The 20,960-nt window shown below is 38.3% G+C and overlaps 1 protein-coding gene across 5 annotated transcripts in view; it reads left to right on the forward strand.

The window, feature by feature from the left end:
• LOC103043194 (casein kinase I) overlaps nucleotides 1–20,491 on the forward strand; it is a 35,689-nt gene extending 15,198 nt beyond the window's left edge. For 2 of the 5 annotated variants that reach the window (XM_007244309.4, XM_049474534.1), the window contains exons 5-14: nucleotides 6,736–6,887; nucleotides 8,114–8,348; nucleotides 8,481–8,566; nucleotides 8,728–8,812; nucleotides 9,161–9,309; nucleotides 9,747–9,854; nucleotides 13,020–13,130; nucleotides 14,432–14,538; nucleotides 14,790–14,813; nucleotides 15,729–20,491. In XM_007244309.4, the coding sequence (XP_007244371.2) occupies nucleotides 6,736–6,887; nucleotides 8,114–8,348; nucleotides 8,481–8,566; nucleotides 8,728–8,812; nucleotides 9,161–9,309; nucleotides 9,747–9,854; nucleotides 13,020–13,130; nucleotides 14,432–14,538; nucleotides 14,790–14,813; nucleotides 15,729–15,783 (1,112 nt within the window). In that variant the 3' untranslated portion in view covers nucleotides 15,784–20,491. The remainder of the gene's footprint in view (nucleotides 1–6,735; nucleotides 6,888–8,113; nucleotides 8,349–8,480; nucleotides 8,567–8,727; nucleotides 8,813–9,160; nucleotides 9,310–9,746; nucleotides 9,855–13,019; nucleotides 13,131–14,431; nucleotides 14,539–14,789; nucleotides 14,814–15,728) is intronic. The other 3 variants (XM_007244310.4, XM_007244311.4, XM_007244312.4) reach the window with 3 other exon arrangements.
• The last annotated feature ends 469 nt before the right edge of the window (nucleotides 20,492–20,960 follow it).

Genomic DNA, 20,960 nt, shown 5'->3' on the forward strand with positions numbered 1-20,960 from the left:
CAGAACCATCAGGTGTATGTGTGGCCTATATGTATGAGAGATTTAATATAAGTCCTTGTGTTAACAGTATGCATGTGATGTCTGTGGGAATGTGCAGTATCTTGTGCAAAGGTGCGACCATATATGTTGATGTATGTCACTGAATTAGACCACTTTTGCTGCATTACTGTAAGCTCTATGCAATCATATTCAGTTTGTCTGCAGAGACTGATTATTTCCTTTTAAAACACCTGTGAAATAAATTCTGACAATATGAGTGATCAGATATGGCCCAGGTATAGTTTCAAAACAACTTGAAGTGTTCAGGGCGTTTTAGCAGACAGGTGTAGGCTTGGATGGAGTTTGGGTGATAACGTGCACTGGTTGGGTCACGTGGTTTTGGTGGCGGTAGTCATTTGTAATATCATCTGTTCACTCGCTTGGTGAAAGTGAGTGGGTGATTGGGTGATTGGGGAAGGCTACTTTTTACTGACCACTTACGCTGTAGTTTTGCTGTGAGTTTATGCTAAGAGAGAACACAGCCTTATAACTGAAAAACACAGTTCAGACCAAAGAAGTTTATATATTACTACAATGCAGTTAAGCTTTCATGCTAGGTCTGTATCAGTACTCAAAAATTATGTTTTAGAATATTACCACACTATATGGTATTATTAGAAAGCTACACAAGTCCAGTGTTTACAACAAAATCAAATTCTGGGTTATTTATGAACTGAAAAATGATCAAATACACAATTTAGATAGTTTACAGGCTGAAGTTAACACTGCATACACATTTAAAGCTGATGTCTAGGTTTTCTAATTAGGGTAATTACACAGAGCATATGGATGAATCATTTTAATGTGGGAGGGTGTGATGCGGTCTCCATTTAGAGCGGATAAATCAGATTCCAGTTTATGTTCAGTCAGAGAGAAAGAGAGAGAACACTCAGTCAGAAACTTCACTTTTACTACTCACTTTGCTTTTACTATGAGTAAATGAACTACTGAGCTCCAAGTTTCCCCTTCTGAAGTCTCCATTGCTCAACCAGCTGCTCGCGTTCAGTAAAACTGAGGTGGATCCCCCTTTAGAGGTTGTACAGAGGCTGTAAATACAAAGATGGTTGACGTGGCCAGAAGAACTCCCGCGAAAAGCGACCCGACACCCCAGTTTTTAGAATTAATATATTAGACTTAAGCACATTAGCAGAGATGGTCGTTCCAGCACACTGGTACCATTAAACATATTTTATCCCTTCTCCATTCAGAAATGCTTGTACTTTCGGTTTAGAAACAAAACAATACAGGCTGCCACTTTAAGTCAGTCATACAGTAATTGTGTAACCATCAGTTTGACAATTAAACACGTTTTACAGCTACTCAAAATACTTTTTATCTAGCTTTAAAGCTATAATTCTGTTCACCACTAATGTGCTTAAGTCTGTCTGCTATTTCTATTTATAAACGTTTAGATGAGAATGATAGGGCGACTGGCTCTGACAGTAGGGCTGCAACTAATAATTATTTTGATAGTCGACTAATCTGATGATCATTTTTTAGATTAGTCGATTAGTCAACGATTATTTCTGCCATGTCCTCCATCTGTGAAAACAACAGAAAAACAGCTAAACATGAGATTTAAAAGAAATTTAAATTTCCACATGTTTAAACGTGGAGAGTAATGATATTTAGTGAATAAATATGTAATCTGTTGTGTTTGGGCACGTTTGGTGACACAGACCAAGTTTCTTCTGTCCCCAGCAATTTGTGTAGTGCGGTACTGTTACAAATGAACGACAATAAAAATTTACATTTACATTTATGGTATTTAGCAGACGCCCTTATCCAGAGCGACTTACAACAGTGCTTCGATGTTTCTTCAAATATCCAAAGCTAGTTTGTAGACTAGGATCAAGAGATACACAAAGCTTGATCATGTTAAGAACCCTAGGAACCTTTTTTTTTTTATTTTTTTTATAAGTCTAGGAACTCTTTGAAAAGATGTGTCTTCAGTCGACGTTTGAAGACCGCGAGTGACTCTGCTGTTCTGACAACCAGTGGAAGTTCATTCCACCACCTTGGTGCCAGCACAGAGAAGAGTCTGGATGTCTGTTTTCTGTGTGTTTTGAGTGATGGAGGTTCGAGCCGAGCCGTACTGGAAGCTCTAAGAGCTCTTGGTGCAGATCTGGATGTCGACAAAAATGGTAGTCGACAAATTTAAATAATCAACATCGTTGATTATATCGACTAATTGTTGCAGCCCTACTAGACAGAATTCTAAAGGGTTTTTTCCATGGTGTTATGAAGAGCACTTGCTAGGCTAGGCTCTAGTACAGATACACATGTTTATAAGATAAAGTTTTAAACCTGCTCACACAGTTCAGTCGATGATCTTTGTGTTTTAAGCCACACCTTGCAGACACGTATGTCCAGCTTTAGTGGCGTTTCCTTTTCTTCCCTCCTCCACCCATTTTCAGAGATCCTCATCAAATTTAGTGAGCACCCCCGTGCTGTGGTCATCTTAAAGGTCTCATTCTATTGTTTTTTGGGGTTTTTTTCCATTCATATTAAAGAGTCTAGTTATGGTCTCTAATATAAATTAATGTCATGTGAGCTGTTTTTTTTTTTTTTTTTTAAAGTGCTCAGGTGTTTATATTTAGCCCTGCTTTAGATCACTGAATTAGAGGTCTCTGAAGAAAGACAGGTTTTGGCCCTGATATCATCCAGAGATCTGATTTAAACCTACACTTACTTTTGCAAGATAGCTAATGCTAACTAGCTCTGTAAAAAAAGCTGTAAGCTATGCCTGTGGGGCCAAGGTGGGTGAGGCTATGAACTCACTAGTTGACAGACACCTAATATCTCTCTGACTGACTTGTATTGCTGAGGCTTTTTTTTTTTGCTAGCTACTGCAGACAGTGGAGGCTGAGAAACAATTTCATATGCAGCATTCATATTAGTGTTATATTATCAGCATTCATATTAGTGTTAAAATTCATATCACGATATATTCCTTAATTTCGGTCGATACGATATAATTTCGATATCGATATAAATACTTTGAAGGCCTCAGAAAAGCTGCTAAGAATCCCTGCAATGGAAATCTGTACACTACTGTCTGAAATTTTAATTTAAATCTTTAAAGCCTCCTCTCACAAAACTTTAGAAATACTTTAGAAATAAAAAAGGGTCAAAATAAATAAATGCTCACTTTTATTTGCATGTAGCAAAATAAAAACATGACATCCCTGTCAAACATGAACCTATAACCTATATACATATTACCAATATAAATAACTTTACATTACAACAGAGGCAGAGCTTCTTATTCTTTTGTAAACATATTTAACAGATCAAAACAAAAGTGCTTTAACCAGAATAAGGAATACAAAAGCCTTTACATACATAAAAGGAACATGATATCCCCGTTAAATAAGCAAACCTATAGGCTTCATCAACTATAAATAACTAGACTAGATACAACATAAACTACAAAATTGTTTCAGCCAGAATAAGGAAGATACTGTGTGTAGTGAAACTGCTTGAGGTGGAGGAACAGATGTATTACCGTTGCTGGTCGGCTCCACTTTCCGGCACAATTTGGAGCAAGCTGAAGTCTGAAGTTTATCAGACCTTTAAAAGCCGAACTACTGAATTAGACCTGCCTCCCTCAAACATTTATTCTGTTTAATCACTTGTGGAAGCGTCAGGTGCACTCAAGCTAACTTCAGCCTCGTCTCATTCTGCTAGGATTAGGGTCGGTTTTGCTTCATCGCGGGTGGATTTTAGGTGCGGAGAGGAGCGCAGCTGAGATCCGCTCGGTAAGGTTGGGTTTCGCTTCATTGCGGGTGGATTTTAGGTGCGGAGAGGAGCGGAGCTGAGATCCGCTCGGTAAGGGTGGGTTTCGCTTTATCGCGGGTGGGTTCTAGGTGCGGAGCGGAGCGCAGCAGAGATCCGCTCGCTTAGGATTGGTTTCGCTTTATCGCGGGAGGTTTTAGGTGCGGAGCGCAGCAGAGATCCGCTCGGTTAGGGTTGGTTTCGCTTTATCGCGGGAGATTTTAGGTGCGGAGCGCAGCTGAGATCCGCTCGGCTAGGGTTGGTTTTGCTTTATCGCGGGTGGGTTTTAGGTGCGGAGCGGAGCTGAGATCCGCTCGGTTAGGGTCGGTTTCGCTACATCGCGGGAGATTTTAGGTGCGGACCGCAGCGGAGCCGACCCAGGTTTAGCCTAGCCTAGCCTAGCCTATCTGGCTTCGTGCCTGTATGATCACGCACTGACGTAGCCCGGCCCGGTTGTATTCAGCGCTGCAGTGAACTGATGCTGCTAAAAAACGCCTGTTTGTAAATAATACATATCGATATGCCACAAAAATGATATCACCGTTATTGAAACATTTCTTATCGCGATAAATACCGATATCGAAATATTGTCCAGGCCTAATTCATATACAACTTAGAGACCTATAGTGTTTCACAAAGAACAAAAAAAGTGGATTTGTTTCTGTGTTACAAAGAAGCGTGTTGTGTTGGCACTGCTTAGTAACACTGACTTGTTAGACAGTATTACATTATTCATATTATAGCCAGCAGCTGTAAGCCAGTAGATGTTCAATATGGGTTGCTTAAATTAATGGTTGGTGTGTGCACGCGTGTGTGTGCGGTAATGTGTGTGTTTGGGTGTGGAGCGCTAAGATGCAGCAGTGTTTATGTTCACACTTAATTCATCCAGCCTGCGTTATAAAATAGAAGGTGATCTCGACTGCACACATAAACATGACTAAGAGCGTGTCCAGGGTAATTCATAGAAACCGCTTTCTGGACTGCTCTGAATTATGCCCAGTCATTCAATAGCACTCAATTGCATTCAAACTCATAAACCATATCGGCAGCTGGTTTATTATTAGGATTCCCTTACTGTCTAGTGCCACAGAAGTAGGTGTTTGTTTGTTTTTTTAACTAAAAGGTTTAAAAGAAAATGACATTTTATGAGTGCTTACCCTTTTATACAACACTGGTTAACATGACCGTCTTCAGAAACAGGATACTTTTGACATACCAACAGTAATGTAGAGTACAGCAGCTGGGTTGTCCTAGAGCAGGTTAGCAGTACGGTTAAGGCTGTGGATTTATTACTAATCAAATATGGTCTTCATATGTGTCAAGTTACAATTATACTAACCAGTTTTAACTAACCTGTTACCACATAAAGGCTGCCCTTATTTTCTTCTGAGATGTTTTTTTTTGTATGTCCGTGAATAACAAGTCTCTCATGTATCCATAAAATTTATAGATTTTTTTAGATAGATAAAGATAGAAAGATACTTTATTGATCCCCAAGGGAAAATTCTAGTGAGACGAAAAATAAACTTAAAAAACTCAGAAAAACACACAAAGAGACGGAGCTACTGGAACAGGCAGCCCCTCGCATCGGTGCCGGAAGATGAGTGATCCATGGATCTAAATCCATGGATTGATGCACACCTAGGTCTTGTAGATATTTTTTTAAGTTTCATTAAAATGTGTGAGTGTGTGTAAGAAAGGGGGTGTATGTGCATGAAGCATGCACAGTGCACCTACGTTGTGAAGATAGCAATGAACATCTATTGACTGTTTTCAGGGTTCTAATCATTAGTGGTGCACCTGTGTTTTTCGTTGCCAAGATAGCAATATTCCAGAAATTTACCTGAACACACCTCACTTCTAGACAATCACACCAGACACACACCACGGTAGATATACTTGTATGCACCTTTGCTATTTAAAGGGCACAGATGCGATACATAAAAAAAAAAAAAAAATAAAAATAAAAAAAAGTTTGTGGGGTGTAAGATAGCAATGAGGATCGAAACGTGCCGTGCGCAGGGTGTAACATAAGGCCCTTTATATGTAAGGCAAGGCACCTGTAAAACTCAAACTTTAAATACACTTGTTAACTCTAAAATGTTAACTCTTGAAAAGTATTATTTTAGTTAGATTGTGATCATTATCAGGCCAGCTTTTGTGTGTAATCACTTACGTTTGCTTGCAGGTGTATGTAGTCTGCTGTGATTTGGATTACCACTCAGGAATTAGTTGCCTAAGCAAATGATTTCTTCAAGCAAGTAGAGGAGTACACTGTCTGAAAATAAACCTCACGTGTTTCAAAATACTACAAATTTTTATTAGACATAGCAGTAAATTGAGAAACATGTATGATCTCTTCATAGTAGATCTTGAGAAAATGTTTGCTTGCTGTCAGAATTATATCTGAGGATGCCATGAAAAAGTATGAAAAAGATATGAAAAAATGAACAGAATTATGTTTTACTTTGTGGGATTAAACTACTTTTACATTTACGATAGGTGCTCCATATCTTTTTTTCTATCCCTATGTGTTTCTAGCTGAATAGCGGCACTATTGTAAAGAACCGCATATAAATGTTTTAACCAAGCAAAGAACTAGCATCCAATAGATACTTTCGTGTTGTCATTGTTTTGTATATAAACATATACAGTCTTTAACAAATCCTTAACCAAAGGACTTTGAAGAACCCATTTTTAGAGTGCACAAGTTTAGATAGTGAGCAAGTAGTTTAATAAAGCTCTTAAGGAAGCTTATTCCTTTTTCATTACTCCACAAACTAGGCCAATCACTCAATTATTGTTTGCAAATTAAATCCATATTAACGTTGCATACTTAATTTTTTTTTAGCTAAATTACTCATTAAAAGATAACACAAACTTTCTGTCTCTCTTTTTTTTTTTTCTTCTCTCCATCAGTGGAGGGGTTGCCGCAGGTCTACTACTTTGGACCATGTGGGAAGTATAATGCAATGGTTCTGGAGCTGCTAGGTCCCAGTCTGGAGGACTTGTTTGACTTGTGTGACCGGACATTCTCTTTAAAGACGGTTCTCATGATCGCCATTCAGCTGGTGAGTATACACACATGCTGGAAGCCAAAGAACTCTGCACTGACCTGCGGTATGTGCGTGTGGGGCAGTTAGGATCATTACCACCCCCTGTAATTCCACTGCGGGTGGCAATACATTCATTGGCATGTTCATGGTCAAGTGACTCATTGTTTTTTTTTAGGAATGTTAAATACCCACTAGGTGTGGTAAATCGTATCATACACAATAATGCCGCCAATGTTTTTGAATATCGTGAATGATGGTATACTCTGAAATATTGTGACATATCACCCACCCCTAATTATTACATTAGGGTACAATTTTTTTGCTGTTTTTAGCAAAAGAAAAATTCATACTGTTCTTATTTCCCATAATAACTAGGGACAGATTATATCTGTCCAGTATTATTAATTTTACTTCAGTCCTGGATATATGGAGATATTTGGAGTGCATTATTAGTATCATGACATTCTGGAATATTGACTTCTGTTACAAATCTAATAAAAGTATTTTAATTTTTAATATCTCAGTTTGGGGTGTGCCATATCATATCGTCTGCAATAATATAATGTAATTTTCATTTTTTTGCAGTAGTACATTTTTTTTTTTTTTAATTAATGTCCCCTGAGGAAAATCTTTTATGATCAATTTGTACACTTTACATACAAAATTAATGATTTTTGTCATGTCCTTGTGTTTTAATTCTATAGAGAGTATGATAAAGATGCATATGAGACAAATAAATATTGTGTTTTGGATGTTTCTGCATGTATCGTGAATTATATGTAAAATGTATTGCCCACCTCTGATGTTCAGCCAGAGCTTTAGGGCTGCTTAACACACTTACAGAAGAAAGCTGACCATTCAGTTCTGTGTGCTAGCTGGCAGATTCCCACCGTTTAACTGCAGATAGACAATGCATAAAACATCAAACCCCTCTCAACTGATTGATAATTAGCTGATTAGTTGAATGAGAGTCTTTAATGGCCATGGGGTTCCTGGGACTGGAACTGAGAACCACTGGATTTTCTGTAAAAACCTTATGTCATATAATTCACTATAATTTTATAAAAAGGACTTGGATACTGTGCCAGACATTTTGCATGGTGCAGTACCATTAACTGACAGGTTTTATTAACCTGGCCCCATATATTTTCCTGTGGTCCAGGTTGCCTCTCTATTACTGAATTGCACAGTCCTCATTCAGACCGTTGTGTAATTTTCCCTGGGTTTATTTTTGTGTGTAGATAAGTCGGATGGAATATGTCCACTCAAAAAACCTCATCTACCGGGATGTCAAGCCAGAGAACTTCCTCATCGGCCGTCAGGGCAGTAAAAAGGAGCACATCATCCACATCATTGACTTTGGACTAGCGAAGGAGTACATTGACCCAGAGACAAAAAAACACATACCTTACAGAGAACACAAGAGTCTGACTGGCACAGCGCGATATATGTCCATCAACACGCACTTGGGAAAAGGTATATACACACTAACAAATACCCACTCAGACACAAGGTTCAAATAAAAATGGCTAAAACTTGCCGTAATTGTAGTTTTAGCTTGACCTTCCTCTATATTAAAATGCTTTTTTTTTTCCCCTCTTTTTTCAGAGCAAAGCCGACGGGACGACTTGGAAGCACTGGGTCACATGTTTATGTATTTCCTAAGGGGTAGTCTGCCATGGCAGGGCCTGAAGGTGAGGTGTGACATGTTGAGATGTTATATCATTCTGAACTGGGTGTTTTTGTTGTTTAATTTTTTATATATATAAAATACATATTTAGCAACTTCAGCAGGAAAGTAAAATATGTTTGAAGTATGAGTTCAAATCCTGACTGCTTACTACTGGTCCAACAGGCTGACACACTGAAAGAGCGTTACCAGAAAATTGGTGACACCAAAAGAAACACTCCTATTGAAGTTCTCTGTGAGAACTTCCCAGGTATGACTCAGTCCTTCTATTCAAACAAATGCATTTTACGTGCTCAACCTACCAAATTATTTACCCTGATATTAGGATAACTATGGATCTTTTGAGTAAATCATGCAGTGTAAACATAAAACACTTTTTTGTATGTGGTTTTGAAATAAAATTAATATTTAGAGACCCTGTGAAACTTTTATTTAAGTCTTTATTTTTAGCAATAATCAATGCCCTATTGTAGTAACGATAGTATTATTATTATTATATTATATTATTTTATTTTATACTATAGTATTTTATATTATATTACGGAATTTTTTATTTATTAATTTTGTTGTGTCTTTTTTCCTTTCTTTGGTTCTGTAGAGGAGATGGCTACATACCTGCGCTATGTCCGGCGGTTAGATTTTTTTGAGAAGCCTGATTACGAGTATCTGAGGACTCTCTTCACTGAACTTTTTGAGAGAAAAGGATATACATTTGACTACACATATGACTGGGTTGGCAGACAAATTGTAAGTATTTACAGATTATTATTATTCATTTATTTTTTTTACATTATTTAATTCTGTATTAAAATGTAATGACTAATGGAAAGATGGAAATGCTCCAGAATAGTTTGGAATATTTTTTTTTTATTAAAATAAACGGACAGAATTGCAGAATTGACAATGCGAGACATTTTATGGTCACCACCCACAAATAGGCACTCATGTAAACGGGATAAATAACAAAATTGTAACTGTAATTGATGTAATTTTTAACTTAACTATTGCTGTTACATTTTACCAGTAAATACTAGAGGTTGAGGTTTTTAGTCTATTCTCTATTTAATGAAAAAAAAAAAAAAAACGTTGTCTGGATCAGTTTTGGTGATTTAGTCATAGCTCTTCATAGTTTGTGTTTTTGGGAGCATTCCATGGCTTTGAATTTTTGTTTGTGTCTTTCCCAGCCAACACCGGTTGGTTCAGTTCCTGTGGATTCAGGAGCCTCTGCCATCACCAGAGACACTCATACCAACAGAGACAGACCTTCACAACATCAGCCACTGCGTAATCAGGTACACTGCTCCAATCAAATACGTGCTTGTGTTTACTCTATGATCAACTCAATTAACAGCAGTGTGTTTTTTCTATTGAGGGAATATTTTAATAGACAGAGTTGTTAAATGTGCACAGGATTGTAGTTTATGCAGGTATCTTCTCCACAGTGTGAGGTACTAAATAGATCAAGAGTGGTGATGAGAGAGTGAGACACAGAGCAGTGAAATCATAAAGACAGCCCTGGGGAGAGAAATTAATTTCCATCCTGGAGAAGCTCCAGTCCCAATCTCCCCCCACTCACCCCCCTTTTTCTCTAGCAGCGCTACTGCATACTGATTGGCCAGGCTGCCCATGCCCCAGTCTGATTGGCTGAGCTGGAGTGGTGCTACTCTATCTGTCCTGTGGCTGGTCTGGCTGATCTCAGACTGCTTCTAAACTACTGACATCACCCAGTTCTACACCTTGGCCTGCATCTCAGAGTGCTGACCTAGAATCAGCTACTTTTCTGACTGTACTGACCTCCGTCACTGTGAGCTGCACAAGTGTAAACTGATCCCTATTTAGAGAGATAGAAGAAGAACAGATTGAGAAAATGGTAAGAGAGGGAGAAAGTCAGGGAAAGGAGAGGTGATGGGTGAAAGGGAGAATGAGAAGGAGAAAAATGAAGCGGTGCTCTTGGCTGGTGGAGAGGTCTGGTTGTTGTTTTCATCCATCACTGTTAGCAGCCGTCCTCCACCTCCGTGTGCCTCATGCGTGCATGTCACTAGCAGAAGGACACTCTGTCCAAATAGACAAAGAGTCCCATTTAAAATAACCTGCAGTACGACGCCCAGTCCAGCCGCAGCCTTGGAATATGCTAATTATCACAAGAACAGATGGATGGATTGTGCACTGTTTTGGGTTGACTGTGAAAGACGGAGTCACTGGAGCAGTTCCTAGGATCTTTGACTGAGAGAATGGCTGAAAGATGGATGTGTCATGCTGAGTAATTAGCCCTCGCATTGTCATACGTTTTTGGTGCTTATGAGCTCTCTAGCAGGCCGAACAGACACGTGTCTAAGGATGCACTGAAATAAACTTTTCATTAAACGTTTTCATTAAATGTGCAACTTTTTTCCCAATTGAATAAATTAAATAACCAAAATGTATTTTGTCTTGACTTTCAAATAAAAAGAAATTAGCTACAAAACTAAATTTATTAAAAAATTTTTTGTAATAACAGCATTTTTGTAAAAACACAGCCTTTTTAAGTCCTAGCAGACATGCCAGCAATGCACACTACGTTTACCTTAACAGTGATATTCAATCATTAATCATGAGTTTATTTCAGCAGTACATTTACTAACTATCTCAGCAGTGCCGTTCTAATCGTAAGTGAACCCCAGCAGTGCAATTTTAGTCATGATTTCAACTATGCTATTCTCCTAATAAATTTACTTTAGCTGGGATACCGAGTGGTCCAGCGGTGTAATGTGCTGCCACTATGAATGCAAGGGTTTGCTAGATTGGTTTAGATAGTTTCTTTTTCTTTTAATAAATAATATTATATTAATTATATTATATTAATTATATATAATATAAAATTATATTATATATAAATTATATATAATATTAATAATTTGTAAAGTGCTTTTTTATATTTCCTCAGGTTATCTTTGTCTGTTTGTTTAATAATCAGAAAAATATCAGCAAAAACAAAAACAATCTGTAGGAGACAAATACTGTGTTAGCAGTGATATATATATGCTAACATCACAATCAGCTTAGCTAATGTTACTGTCCTAGCCTTACAGCACATATCTTTCATCTAGTAAACAAAAAGTTTGTGAAGAGGTATGAAATTGGTAGGAAGTGCTATATAATTTTGGATGCTTTATTTGGTTCAATTTGTATAAGTAGATAGCAAAAACCAACTTAACCAGCTTGAGATCCAACAGATGACAGGTTTCTCTCCCCCATACTCATACATTTAAGCACACTGTGCTTCTAGGGGGAAGAGGGTGGAGTGTGGTGCTGCCGCTGCTGCAACTTTTAACATTTAGGGAATTAACATTGTATTAAACACTGCAAAATTACTTAAAAATTAGTCATTGTTGAGTTGAGTCATTGTTCTGTATAAATTTTTTGGTCTTTTGACGGCTAAACACAATCATAAGGTGTGGGGTTTTTTTTGTTTGTTTGTTTTGTTTTGGGTTTTTTTTTGTTTGTTTTTTTTCCCTTTAAATTTCTGGAAGAATACAGTGATGCATTTAAAAAAATTTTAAAATCATTGAAAAGTTACTTTATTCCAGTAATTCATTTCAAAATGTAAAGCTCATATACAATATTATATATATGTATTACACACAGAGTAATCTATTTTAAGCATTTATTTTATTTTATTGTGTAGGATTACTGCTGGAAAACGAAATCTGCACCTCTAAAAAAGCAGAGGGAAGCATGAAGTGGAGGAGGAAAAGCAGAGAGGCACCACAATCAGTGATGGTTTGGAAAGCCATGTCATCTGCTGGTGTTGGTCCACTGTGTTATATAAAGTCCAAAGTCAGTGCAGCGTTTTCCTGAAAAATCTTACAGCACTTCATGCTTCCCTCCGCTGACAACATTTATGGAGATGCGGAATTCATTTTCCAGAAGAACCAATTGGTCTTTTATAATATTCTACTTTAATATGAGACAGATTTTTGGGTTTTCATTGGCTGTAAGCCATAATTCTCAACAATAAAATATAAACACTTAAAATAGACCTCTTTGTGTGTAATACATATAATATGAGTTTCACATTTTAAATTAAATTACTGAAATAAAGTAACTTTTCAATGATATAATTATTTTTATAGATGCACTAGTACATCGATTCGTGCATCCTTGCACATGTCTCTAGTGTTGGCCTTTCGTGCTCTTTATGAAGTCAGTTGGAGTCATTTTAACTTTCCCTGTTCTTCTTTTTTTCGTGTATTTGTTTTGTTCTTGGTGTCCTTTGTCTCTCCTCCTTCCCTTTGTCTCATAACCATGTTGCTCTTGCCACATAACTAACACCGCTCTGCTTTGCCTCTGTCCCCTTTGTTGGTTTGTTTGTGCTCTGTGTGTGCGCGATGCATGGCCGTCTGCTTCCCCCTCTCTTTCTCTCTTGCTTGTTCTCTCTCCCACCGGCCCCCCACTGTTGGCACTTTTGCGTGGGGTAGACTGCCAGCTCGGAGCACAGGGGAGCGTGGGATGTGCAGCCTCACCGGCAGACCAACCTGTCCTACCTGAGCTCGTATCTGGCTGCAGACCGGCATGGGGGCTCCGCACAGGTACAGCGAGGACCTGGAAGCACACCGGCCCTCACCTCACTTCACCTTGCCTCTGCCACACCACAGTGCCTTACACGCTTTTCCCGCCGCACAAGCGCAGCATTTCTGTTTACGCACTTTATTTTTTCCTCATCTTGCCCCCAGCTAACAGTAGACTTTGTTTTATTGAAACTGCTCATGAATGCACAATGCTGCTATTCATGAGAGAACTTGAAAGGAGTGCTGAGGTGCTCACTGTTTATTAAAGAAATAGTTTGGTGTTTACTAAAGGAACACTTTACACTGTTTTTGTCCCTTAACCCAAAAGAATGTGCAGATTTGAGTTGAATGACCAATGTAAATATGCAAAAACGTACATTCAGCAATTAATGTAACATATTCAAATGCTTTATATACCAGTAGTAAAACACAAAGACAAGCAGTATTGTTAGCAGTAATAAGTATTTCATGATACATATTCAGCATATTGAGATTAAATTGAAATGGCCTTCTATTAATTTTGCAACAAAAAAAAAACAATGTAACAAAATGTGATTCAGTCATCCCTCAAACCTCCAAAATGACCTGGTCTTCTAAAGTTGAATCAGTGACTGCACCTTAAAAAAGTTTAAAGGCTTAATTGTACTCTGCATTAAAAATGGTAAGGGATGAAGACTTCTGTCTGTTTGTGCGCATTAAGGGTGATTAAGGCACATTCGTGTTATCTCGCGTGGTTTACGTTTTTGAGTGATACGTGGTCTCCAGTCTGGGCTGTTTCATCCAAAAATAAGTCAATTTGGCTTATCCCAAATTATATATCATATGAAGTGTTTATACAATATATATGAACCAGCCTTTAAACTTCATTTCCACAGCTGGAAAAGTTTGACCAAATCCGATCTGATGTGGAATCTGTCTCTGGCATTATGAACAGCAAAAAAATACATTGAATATGCATTAATGAAACTCTGTGTGAACAGCCGGATTAGAATTCATGTGACCTGTACACCAGTAAAACTCAGTGGATAAAGGTTTCTTTAAAAAATGTGTAAACAGCCTAAAACAAGTTTAATTTGAGATACTTTACCTGCTGTTTAAGTGTAGCTGTAGAAAATCAACTATGTTTGGGTTATGGTAAAACCTGTGTAAAACTGTTTTCTTTTTTTATCTCTTTTTGTGTGATCTTTCAGTGTATGAAGCCATTTTCCTTATTTTTTTAATATTATATTTGTTAGAGCAATAACAGGAGGAAACTATCAACTAAATTTCCCTTTTTGTAATCTTGTGAATCCCTGTTTCTGATTGGCTTTTTTGTGTTGCAGGTGGTCAGCTCAACTAACGGGGAACTAAACGCAGATGACCCTTTAGCAGCTCACTCCAGTGCACCAATAACAACACAAGCAGAAGTGGAAGTGGTGGATGAGGCTAAGTATGTTGTTTTCCCCCCCCCTCTCTCTCTTTCTTCCATATCTCTGTGTTTTAAAACTGTTTCACAGGGTCTACTAGCTCTTCCTCTAAGTGGCACATTCATTTGTCTATACACGCCCTGTCTTCTTTTGTGTGTGTGTGCTGCATTTCTTATCACCTCTGTCCTCTGTGCTGCACTGTTGCATGTTTTGTCACGCCACCTATTTGTGTGGATAGTATTAATCTCTATCTCTCTCTCTACACTTTCTGTAGCTGCGTGAAAATGCTCAACTTGTGGTGAGTTTCTCTCTCTCCTGTACTCCAATCCCACTCCAGGGACGGGCAGGCAGGATAAACTCTAGTACTGACCCAGGGCACAGTTTTCCAAAAGCATCTTGGTGACTGATAGAGAGAGGGTTTGTTGTTAATGTTTGCTCTGCCATCTAAAGGCCATTTTACACCAAGTTTGAATTTTTTATTTTTTTATTTTTTGGTAAGTTCTCACTTGTTCATATTATGTATACTTCATAAATCAAGACTGTGGCTAACGACTCCAGCAGATCTGACTGTAACAGGCTAACTAATACAAGAGAGCCAGAAGGTAACACAGACATGAGAGAACTCTGAAACACTCGCACTCATCTGTTCCACTGTCAGCAAACCTGAGTGAGATTACCTGCAAGTGGCAGGACAACAGCACCGGCATCTCAGATTACTATAGTTTGCCACAATTTGATGTGTGTAGTAGTTGTTTTTTTGTTATGTTTTTTTTTGTCTGTAATATTCTGACTTGGTGTGGATAGGCCTTTAGAATCATGCTCAGATACTTTCAGAAAACGTAACCCTGCATAACACAGTAACTCGCAAATATTGTAGTTCAAATTGTATCTTCCTATCATCGGTTGGAGACTGGCTGAACTGTAGATTCAAAAACACCTCAGGGCTCAGAAGTCATTATAGCATTTCACTCTGTGGTAGATCTCTCTCCACAGCATGTCTGTACATCCTTTTAGTATTGGCCATGATGTTGTCCTGTGATCTGTGTTTTGCACTTCATGTGGTTCTTGTCAAATTCCTCACAAACCCATTGACGTCGTATCGTTTTTGTTACAATGGCTGTGCTTTTGTGAGATCCATGTATTGTGCATTGCATTTTGTTCAGTGTGTGGATTCCCCTAATAGCTTGTGTTTTGATCTGTTTTTCCTCTTCAGGTGTTGCTGCTTTTTCAAACGAAAGAGGAAGAAGAATTCTCCCAGGCACAAATGAGCCAAAATATTCCTTATTTCCTCTGCACTGCTGATGTCTCTCCAGCCTCTCCAGGGAATGCCACTCACGGCTGGGACCTAACAGGCTTATACAAACACACCATTGGGTTTATTACCCTAGACCGACTCCTTAAAAGTCCAGAGGCATCTGCTGGGTGTGACTGTCTCCCACCTTGCACTCTTCTTGTATTCTGCCTTTTTATTTAGATTTTTTTATTTTGAATTTTTTTTGGTTGTTTTTGTGGAGGACTGTCCTAATGAAGAGCCAGTCAAATAGAGGACCATCTTGCTGCATTTCTCCTGCAGGGTCTCATTTAGCTATGGTGGACATTTTGGTAGGACGTCTAGTGTCCTCTGCTTCCCTCCCAAGCATCGAAATAACTCAAGGCCTTCCTTGCATTTCTGTCTGTCTGGCCTTTTTAAAGTTCTTTGTCTCCTTCTTGTTTCTTATTTTAGTTTATTAAAGGGATAATGCATCACCTGGTGGTACCGAGACTCCATAGCACAATATGCTCACACTCCAGTGCACAGTGTTTTCTACTGCAGTGCAGACTGAATATAAATGTCCACTCTGTGTACTCGTCATTCATTTGATTTAAACCAAATGTCAGCAATACCAACACTATGGAGATGTGCACAGTGGTGTCACCACAAAATAAACCCTCATTCTGAATCATTCAGGGGCACAGACAATAGGAATAGTGTTTTAGCCCTTCACACACATCGCCACACTCCCACACCCCACATCATGACAATCACAGTTAGCGGGAGTGTGTTACAGTAGGCAGAAACCCTATCACATGGAAAAGTGCAATACATACCATGTCTGTATGTATAAGTGTATGCAGTTCTTGCAGTTCTGAAGGCATTCGGCATAGAGGACTAACCTGCGGAAGGATATTTGATACTCGTCCCTCAAGTTAAAAAGCTGAAAGATTAATCCATATATTAAAGTATTTATCCTGAAGGTATTCGTAGCATGTGAGATGTTCTGACTAGATAACCAAAAGCCATATTTCATGAAACTGTGTATTTAACTGTATTGTAGTTTGCATGATCTTCTCTCCCATGGCTTCCCCCCAACTACGTTTACAGCAGGTGTAAAGAGAACCGGAGAACCCAGTTCAGTACCACCAAGATTTAGCTTGAGACTGCATAGCGCGTGTGCTAATTGCTGCAATTCAGCATCTCTCAGCTGCCTTTTCCCGGAGCACTCTCGCACTCTCCCTCTCTTCGTTTTCTCACACTCTTTTTTTTTAAGTCAGATTTCCTTTCATGTGTTGATTAATCCCCCACAGACAACTCCAACTAATTTAGTCTTTTTTTATGTGGGGATTCTGTGTACATGAGTGTGATTTTGTACAGTAAGGAGGAGGAAAGAGGAAGAGTTGCTCTCTCACATCAATCACTTCAGGCCTCTGCTCTTGTGTCCCCTGCTGGCCGTACTGTGTAATGCCTTAACTAGACTGACTGACTCTACAGAGCTGCACTCACACCAGCCATTTTAGCTGGGTAAGGAACCCAGTCTGAAACCTGCATCATTAAATAGATAATTGCTAAGTTTCTGAGTTCCTTTTTTTTGGACCACCCCCTGTCCTATAACTGTATTTAAGAGAATATGAATACCCTTTGAACAAAACAAAGCCTAACAGAGTTGAAGTGTTATTTATTATTGTGGATATGGGTATTAGAGCTAAAGATGACTCAGAAGGCCCAAACTGCATCAGAGACAGGACGTGGATAAAATTAATATATGATTATGTGACTGATCAATACATCTTCTCAGACTATGTGGAGATGTCTGCTGTAATGCTGAAAGCTAAGAGGTAAAAGCTAAGGCCCTAAACATACTTCATGCAAAGCACGTGAACGCAGACTGAGTTTTACAGGAAAATTAATAGCATTTAAAAATACATCTCAGTGCATTTCACAACACGTTGTCTTGTACTGCCAGCATGTTATTTCCATGGCAGGAATTGAATTCTGTTTACAGATGCTGACTACTTAATGTTTTAACCAGTAACAAAGCAACACATGTTGAGTTCGTACAGTGCGATTGTGCATTTGCGTGAAGTGTGTTTCATGCCTAAGATCTTTTTATTCAGAGTTTTTTATATGCGTCATGTTCGGTTCTTCTGCGTCTTTTTGAACCTTCTGTTTTTGCTTTGGTCCTCAAAACTACTAGCTTTTTGATGTGTTTGTGAGTTTTTCCATGTATGAGCAGCCGCCTGTTTATAGCATTAATTCTACTTTTTTCTACTTTTAAGACGCTTGTGTTTTTAATGTTATGCTTGTTTTGTTTTGCCTATTGATTACCACTTACAGTCTAAAAAGATGGAAATATACTTTTTTCAGATTTTGCCTTGAAACAAAACCAACATTTATTTTGTATTTTAATGAACCATGCCTCAAAGTAAAGTTGTTATAATGTGTTATGATGTGCATGTACACTGCTTTTAAGTGTACATGTTGACAATTTGTGAGTTTGATTGTGAATGTGTGATTCAGTTTGTTTGGAAACACTATGATCTCAGTGGCACCTCCTGGTGGGGTGGATGAGAGAGTCTGGGCTGGATTTATGCTTTTCTTGTAATTTAGCCATGTAAACTGTTTTGCTGAATTTGTGTGCATTTATTTGTGTTTTAGTTTGTTTTTCTTTATGAATTATGATTTTTTTTTGTTGTTGTTAAATTGGACACTGACTGAACCAGTCTTGAAATGTACTTGAGTTTGAAATGCACTTGTCATTATTTTACCTGGGCCTGTCTGCGTGATGAATCTTAGAGTAGTTGATCTGCGATCAGATTACCTCTGTTACTGTTTATCCCATTCAACAGCATGCTTGAAACCGAAACGTTCCGAATCGGCCACTGTACACTGAGCTGCTTTGTGTGAACATGAGCCCCTGAGCACTGTATACATGATGCAGAAGAATGAGTGAGAAGACTTTCACATTGTCCCTATCTGACTTTTAGCTATTATTCAGGTATAACTCTGCTTTTAACCTTATTAATTGATTGTTGTAACTACTGGAAACTGTGGCTGTGTCTGATACTGTTCCCTAGTCACTATATAGTGCACTACTGGCTTCTGCCATTTTGTAGTGCTGTCTAAAAAGTAACTCTTAACAGTCTCACAATGCACCATAATTTAGAATATACAAACAGTGTACCCTATCAGCAGCCAGGGCTCAACAGAGCACAGTAGGCCATGCTCTCTTTGGGTGGGTAGATGGGGCTCTCTCTTCATCGCTTCAATTGTGAAGCTGGCTGGGCATAGGGGCCTGTCAGCCTGTGTATTTCCCTGTAATAGTGGTCTATATAGGGATCTGAATTATCGCATATAGGCAATAGTGGGTTTTGGTTTCGGGCACAGTTTTTATCTTCTAATCTATTAGGGAAAACAACAGTTTGTCAAAACTGTTTAAAGAAAACATCCCTTTTTGAGGTTTGGTTGTTAAACGCGGCATTGTAGAAAAATAGTAGGGTGTTTTCTATCTGTACATCTTTTTTTCATTGCTGCGCCAGTGGTTAAAAGCATCATTCCACATCTGTCTGGTTTTGTGCAGTCGATTAGTGTTCATGTTTGAATATTTAAGTTGTTTATTCAGGGAGAATGCACTGAGGTGATGTGCTCATATACAGGCATGCCCTGGGAAAGTGGTATTTGGAGCTTTGTTGCCTATTTTCCTTTCTTTAAGCCAATGTTATTTATGATGAAAGAAATTAGTGCTTGAAAAAATAGAGGCTTCTCTTAGAGAGACCATCAGCTGTCAATGTTCCACCCTACAGTACTAAAATTGATCAACTGGTTTCCCATTCACAGATTGACAGAATCTAAACAGAATTTGAAATGGACTGTTTAAAAATTTGGGGTTACCTGTTTTGCGTCTGAAAAAAAGATTCTGTGGGATGAGTGAAAAGTGACTCATTAATGTAAGAAATGCATTCCATTATTTCCTCAATTTTCCAGCCTCTGGTATGGTGGACTTTGGGCTGATAAGTATGCTGAGATCGGTCTTGTCTTTGAACTGCAGAATATTATTTCCTTCCTGTTGTAAATTATGTAAAATATTTAATTGTTTGATGGTCTTACGGTTAAAAAGTCTATTTTAGACTTTTTTTTGTTTGTTTATTTGTTTTCTGGGCGCCTTTCCGTTCTTAAACTGTGTAAAGCAAACCTGTATAAAGCTATGAAAGCAGTTGTCTGGTATTGGTCTGAATAAAGTTTCAGAGTTACAGGTTCTGTCATAAAGGGTCATTTTTCCAGACACAGTTTTAGCTCAGGCCTGGACTAAATGACACTTTCAACAGGAAGTTTTTTTTTTTCTTTGTTTTTTCATTGAGAATTCTTTTTATGTACATAAATGCTTATGAGGCCTAATCTGTGTCTGGAAAAATAGGCCCCCCAAGATGTACTATTAATAGGACTATTATTGTGTTAAAGTATTGAATGTCACATCCAAAATGTATCTTTACGCTTTAACTGTGCTTAAGGGCTCCAGTTGTGAAGAACCCGTTAGTTTTACAGATTTTGAAACATTTCTGTTAAAGACAGCCTTGTGTGTTATAGCTGCTCTTTAGAGACACCATGTGAACAGCCACACACAACCTCGCTGAAAACTCACTCAACTTTTTATTCCTTACACCCAAAGGGGGAAGCTCAAGTTTGGACCCTTTTTTATGTCAAATAAAAAAAGTCTCTCTTAACCTTGATTTTGTGTCAGTTATTCAATGTATTTCTAATTGTCAGTGTGAACTTTTTGATTTTAAAAAGTGGAAGGATTGACAGGCTATTTAAAGTATTCAGAGAAATGCTTGGATTTCCTGGGATGTTCACCACAATTTCAAATGTTTTAAATGCAGTTGGAAACTTTCTTCACATGGGCCTTGTTAAGAGAAGTAAAAGGAGAATGTCTAGATAGGATCAAGTTGATAGAAATGTTACAAAGCCTCAGATAAGCCCATGTAGACAAATGTGTTTTCAGGAAAGCTCATCAGAATGCACAACACATTAAACCTTGAACCAGAAGACCATGTCGGATTTTACTTCTGTTAGCCAAAAACAGACATCTGAGGCTGCAGGCTCACCAAGACTGCACAGTTAAAGCATGGAAAAAATTTAGCCTGGTCTGATGAACCTCAGTTTCTTCACACATATGGTAGTAGGTTAAATATT

The sequence above is a fragment of the Astyanax mexicanus genome, chromosome 2, assembly GCF_023375975.1.
Source record: "Astyanax mexicanus isolate ESR-SI-001 chromosome 2, AstMex3_surface, whole genome shotgun sequence".
In the NCBI taxonomy this organism is placed as follows: Eukaryota; Metazoa; Chordata; class Actinopteri; order Characiformes; family Acestrorhamphidae; genus Astyanax; species Astyanax mexicanus.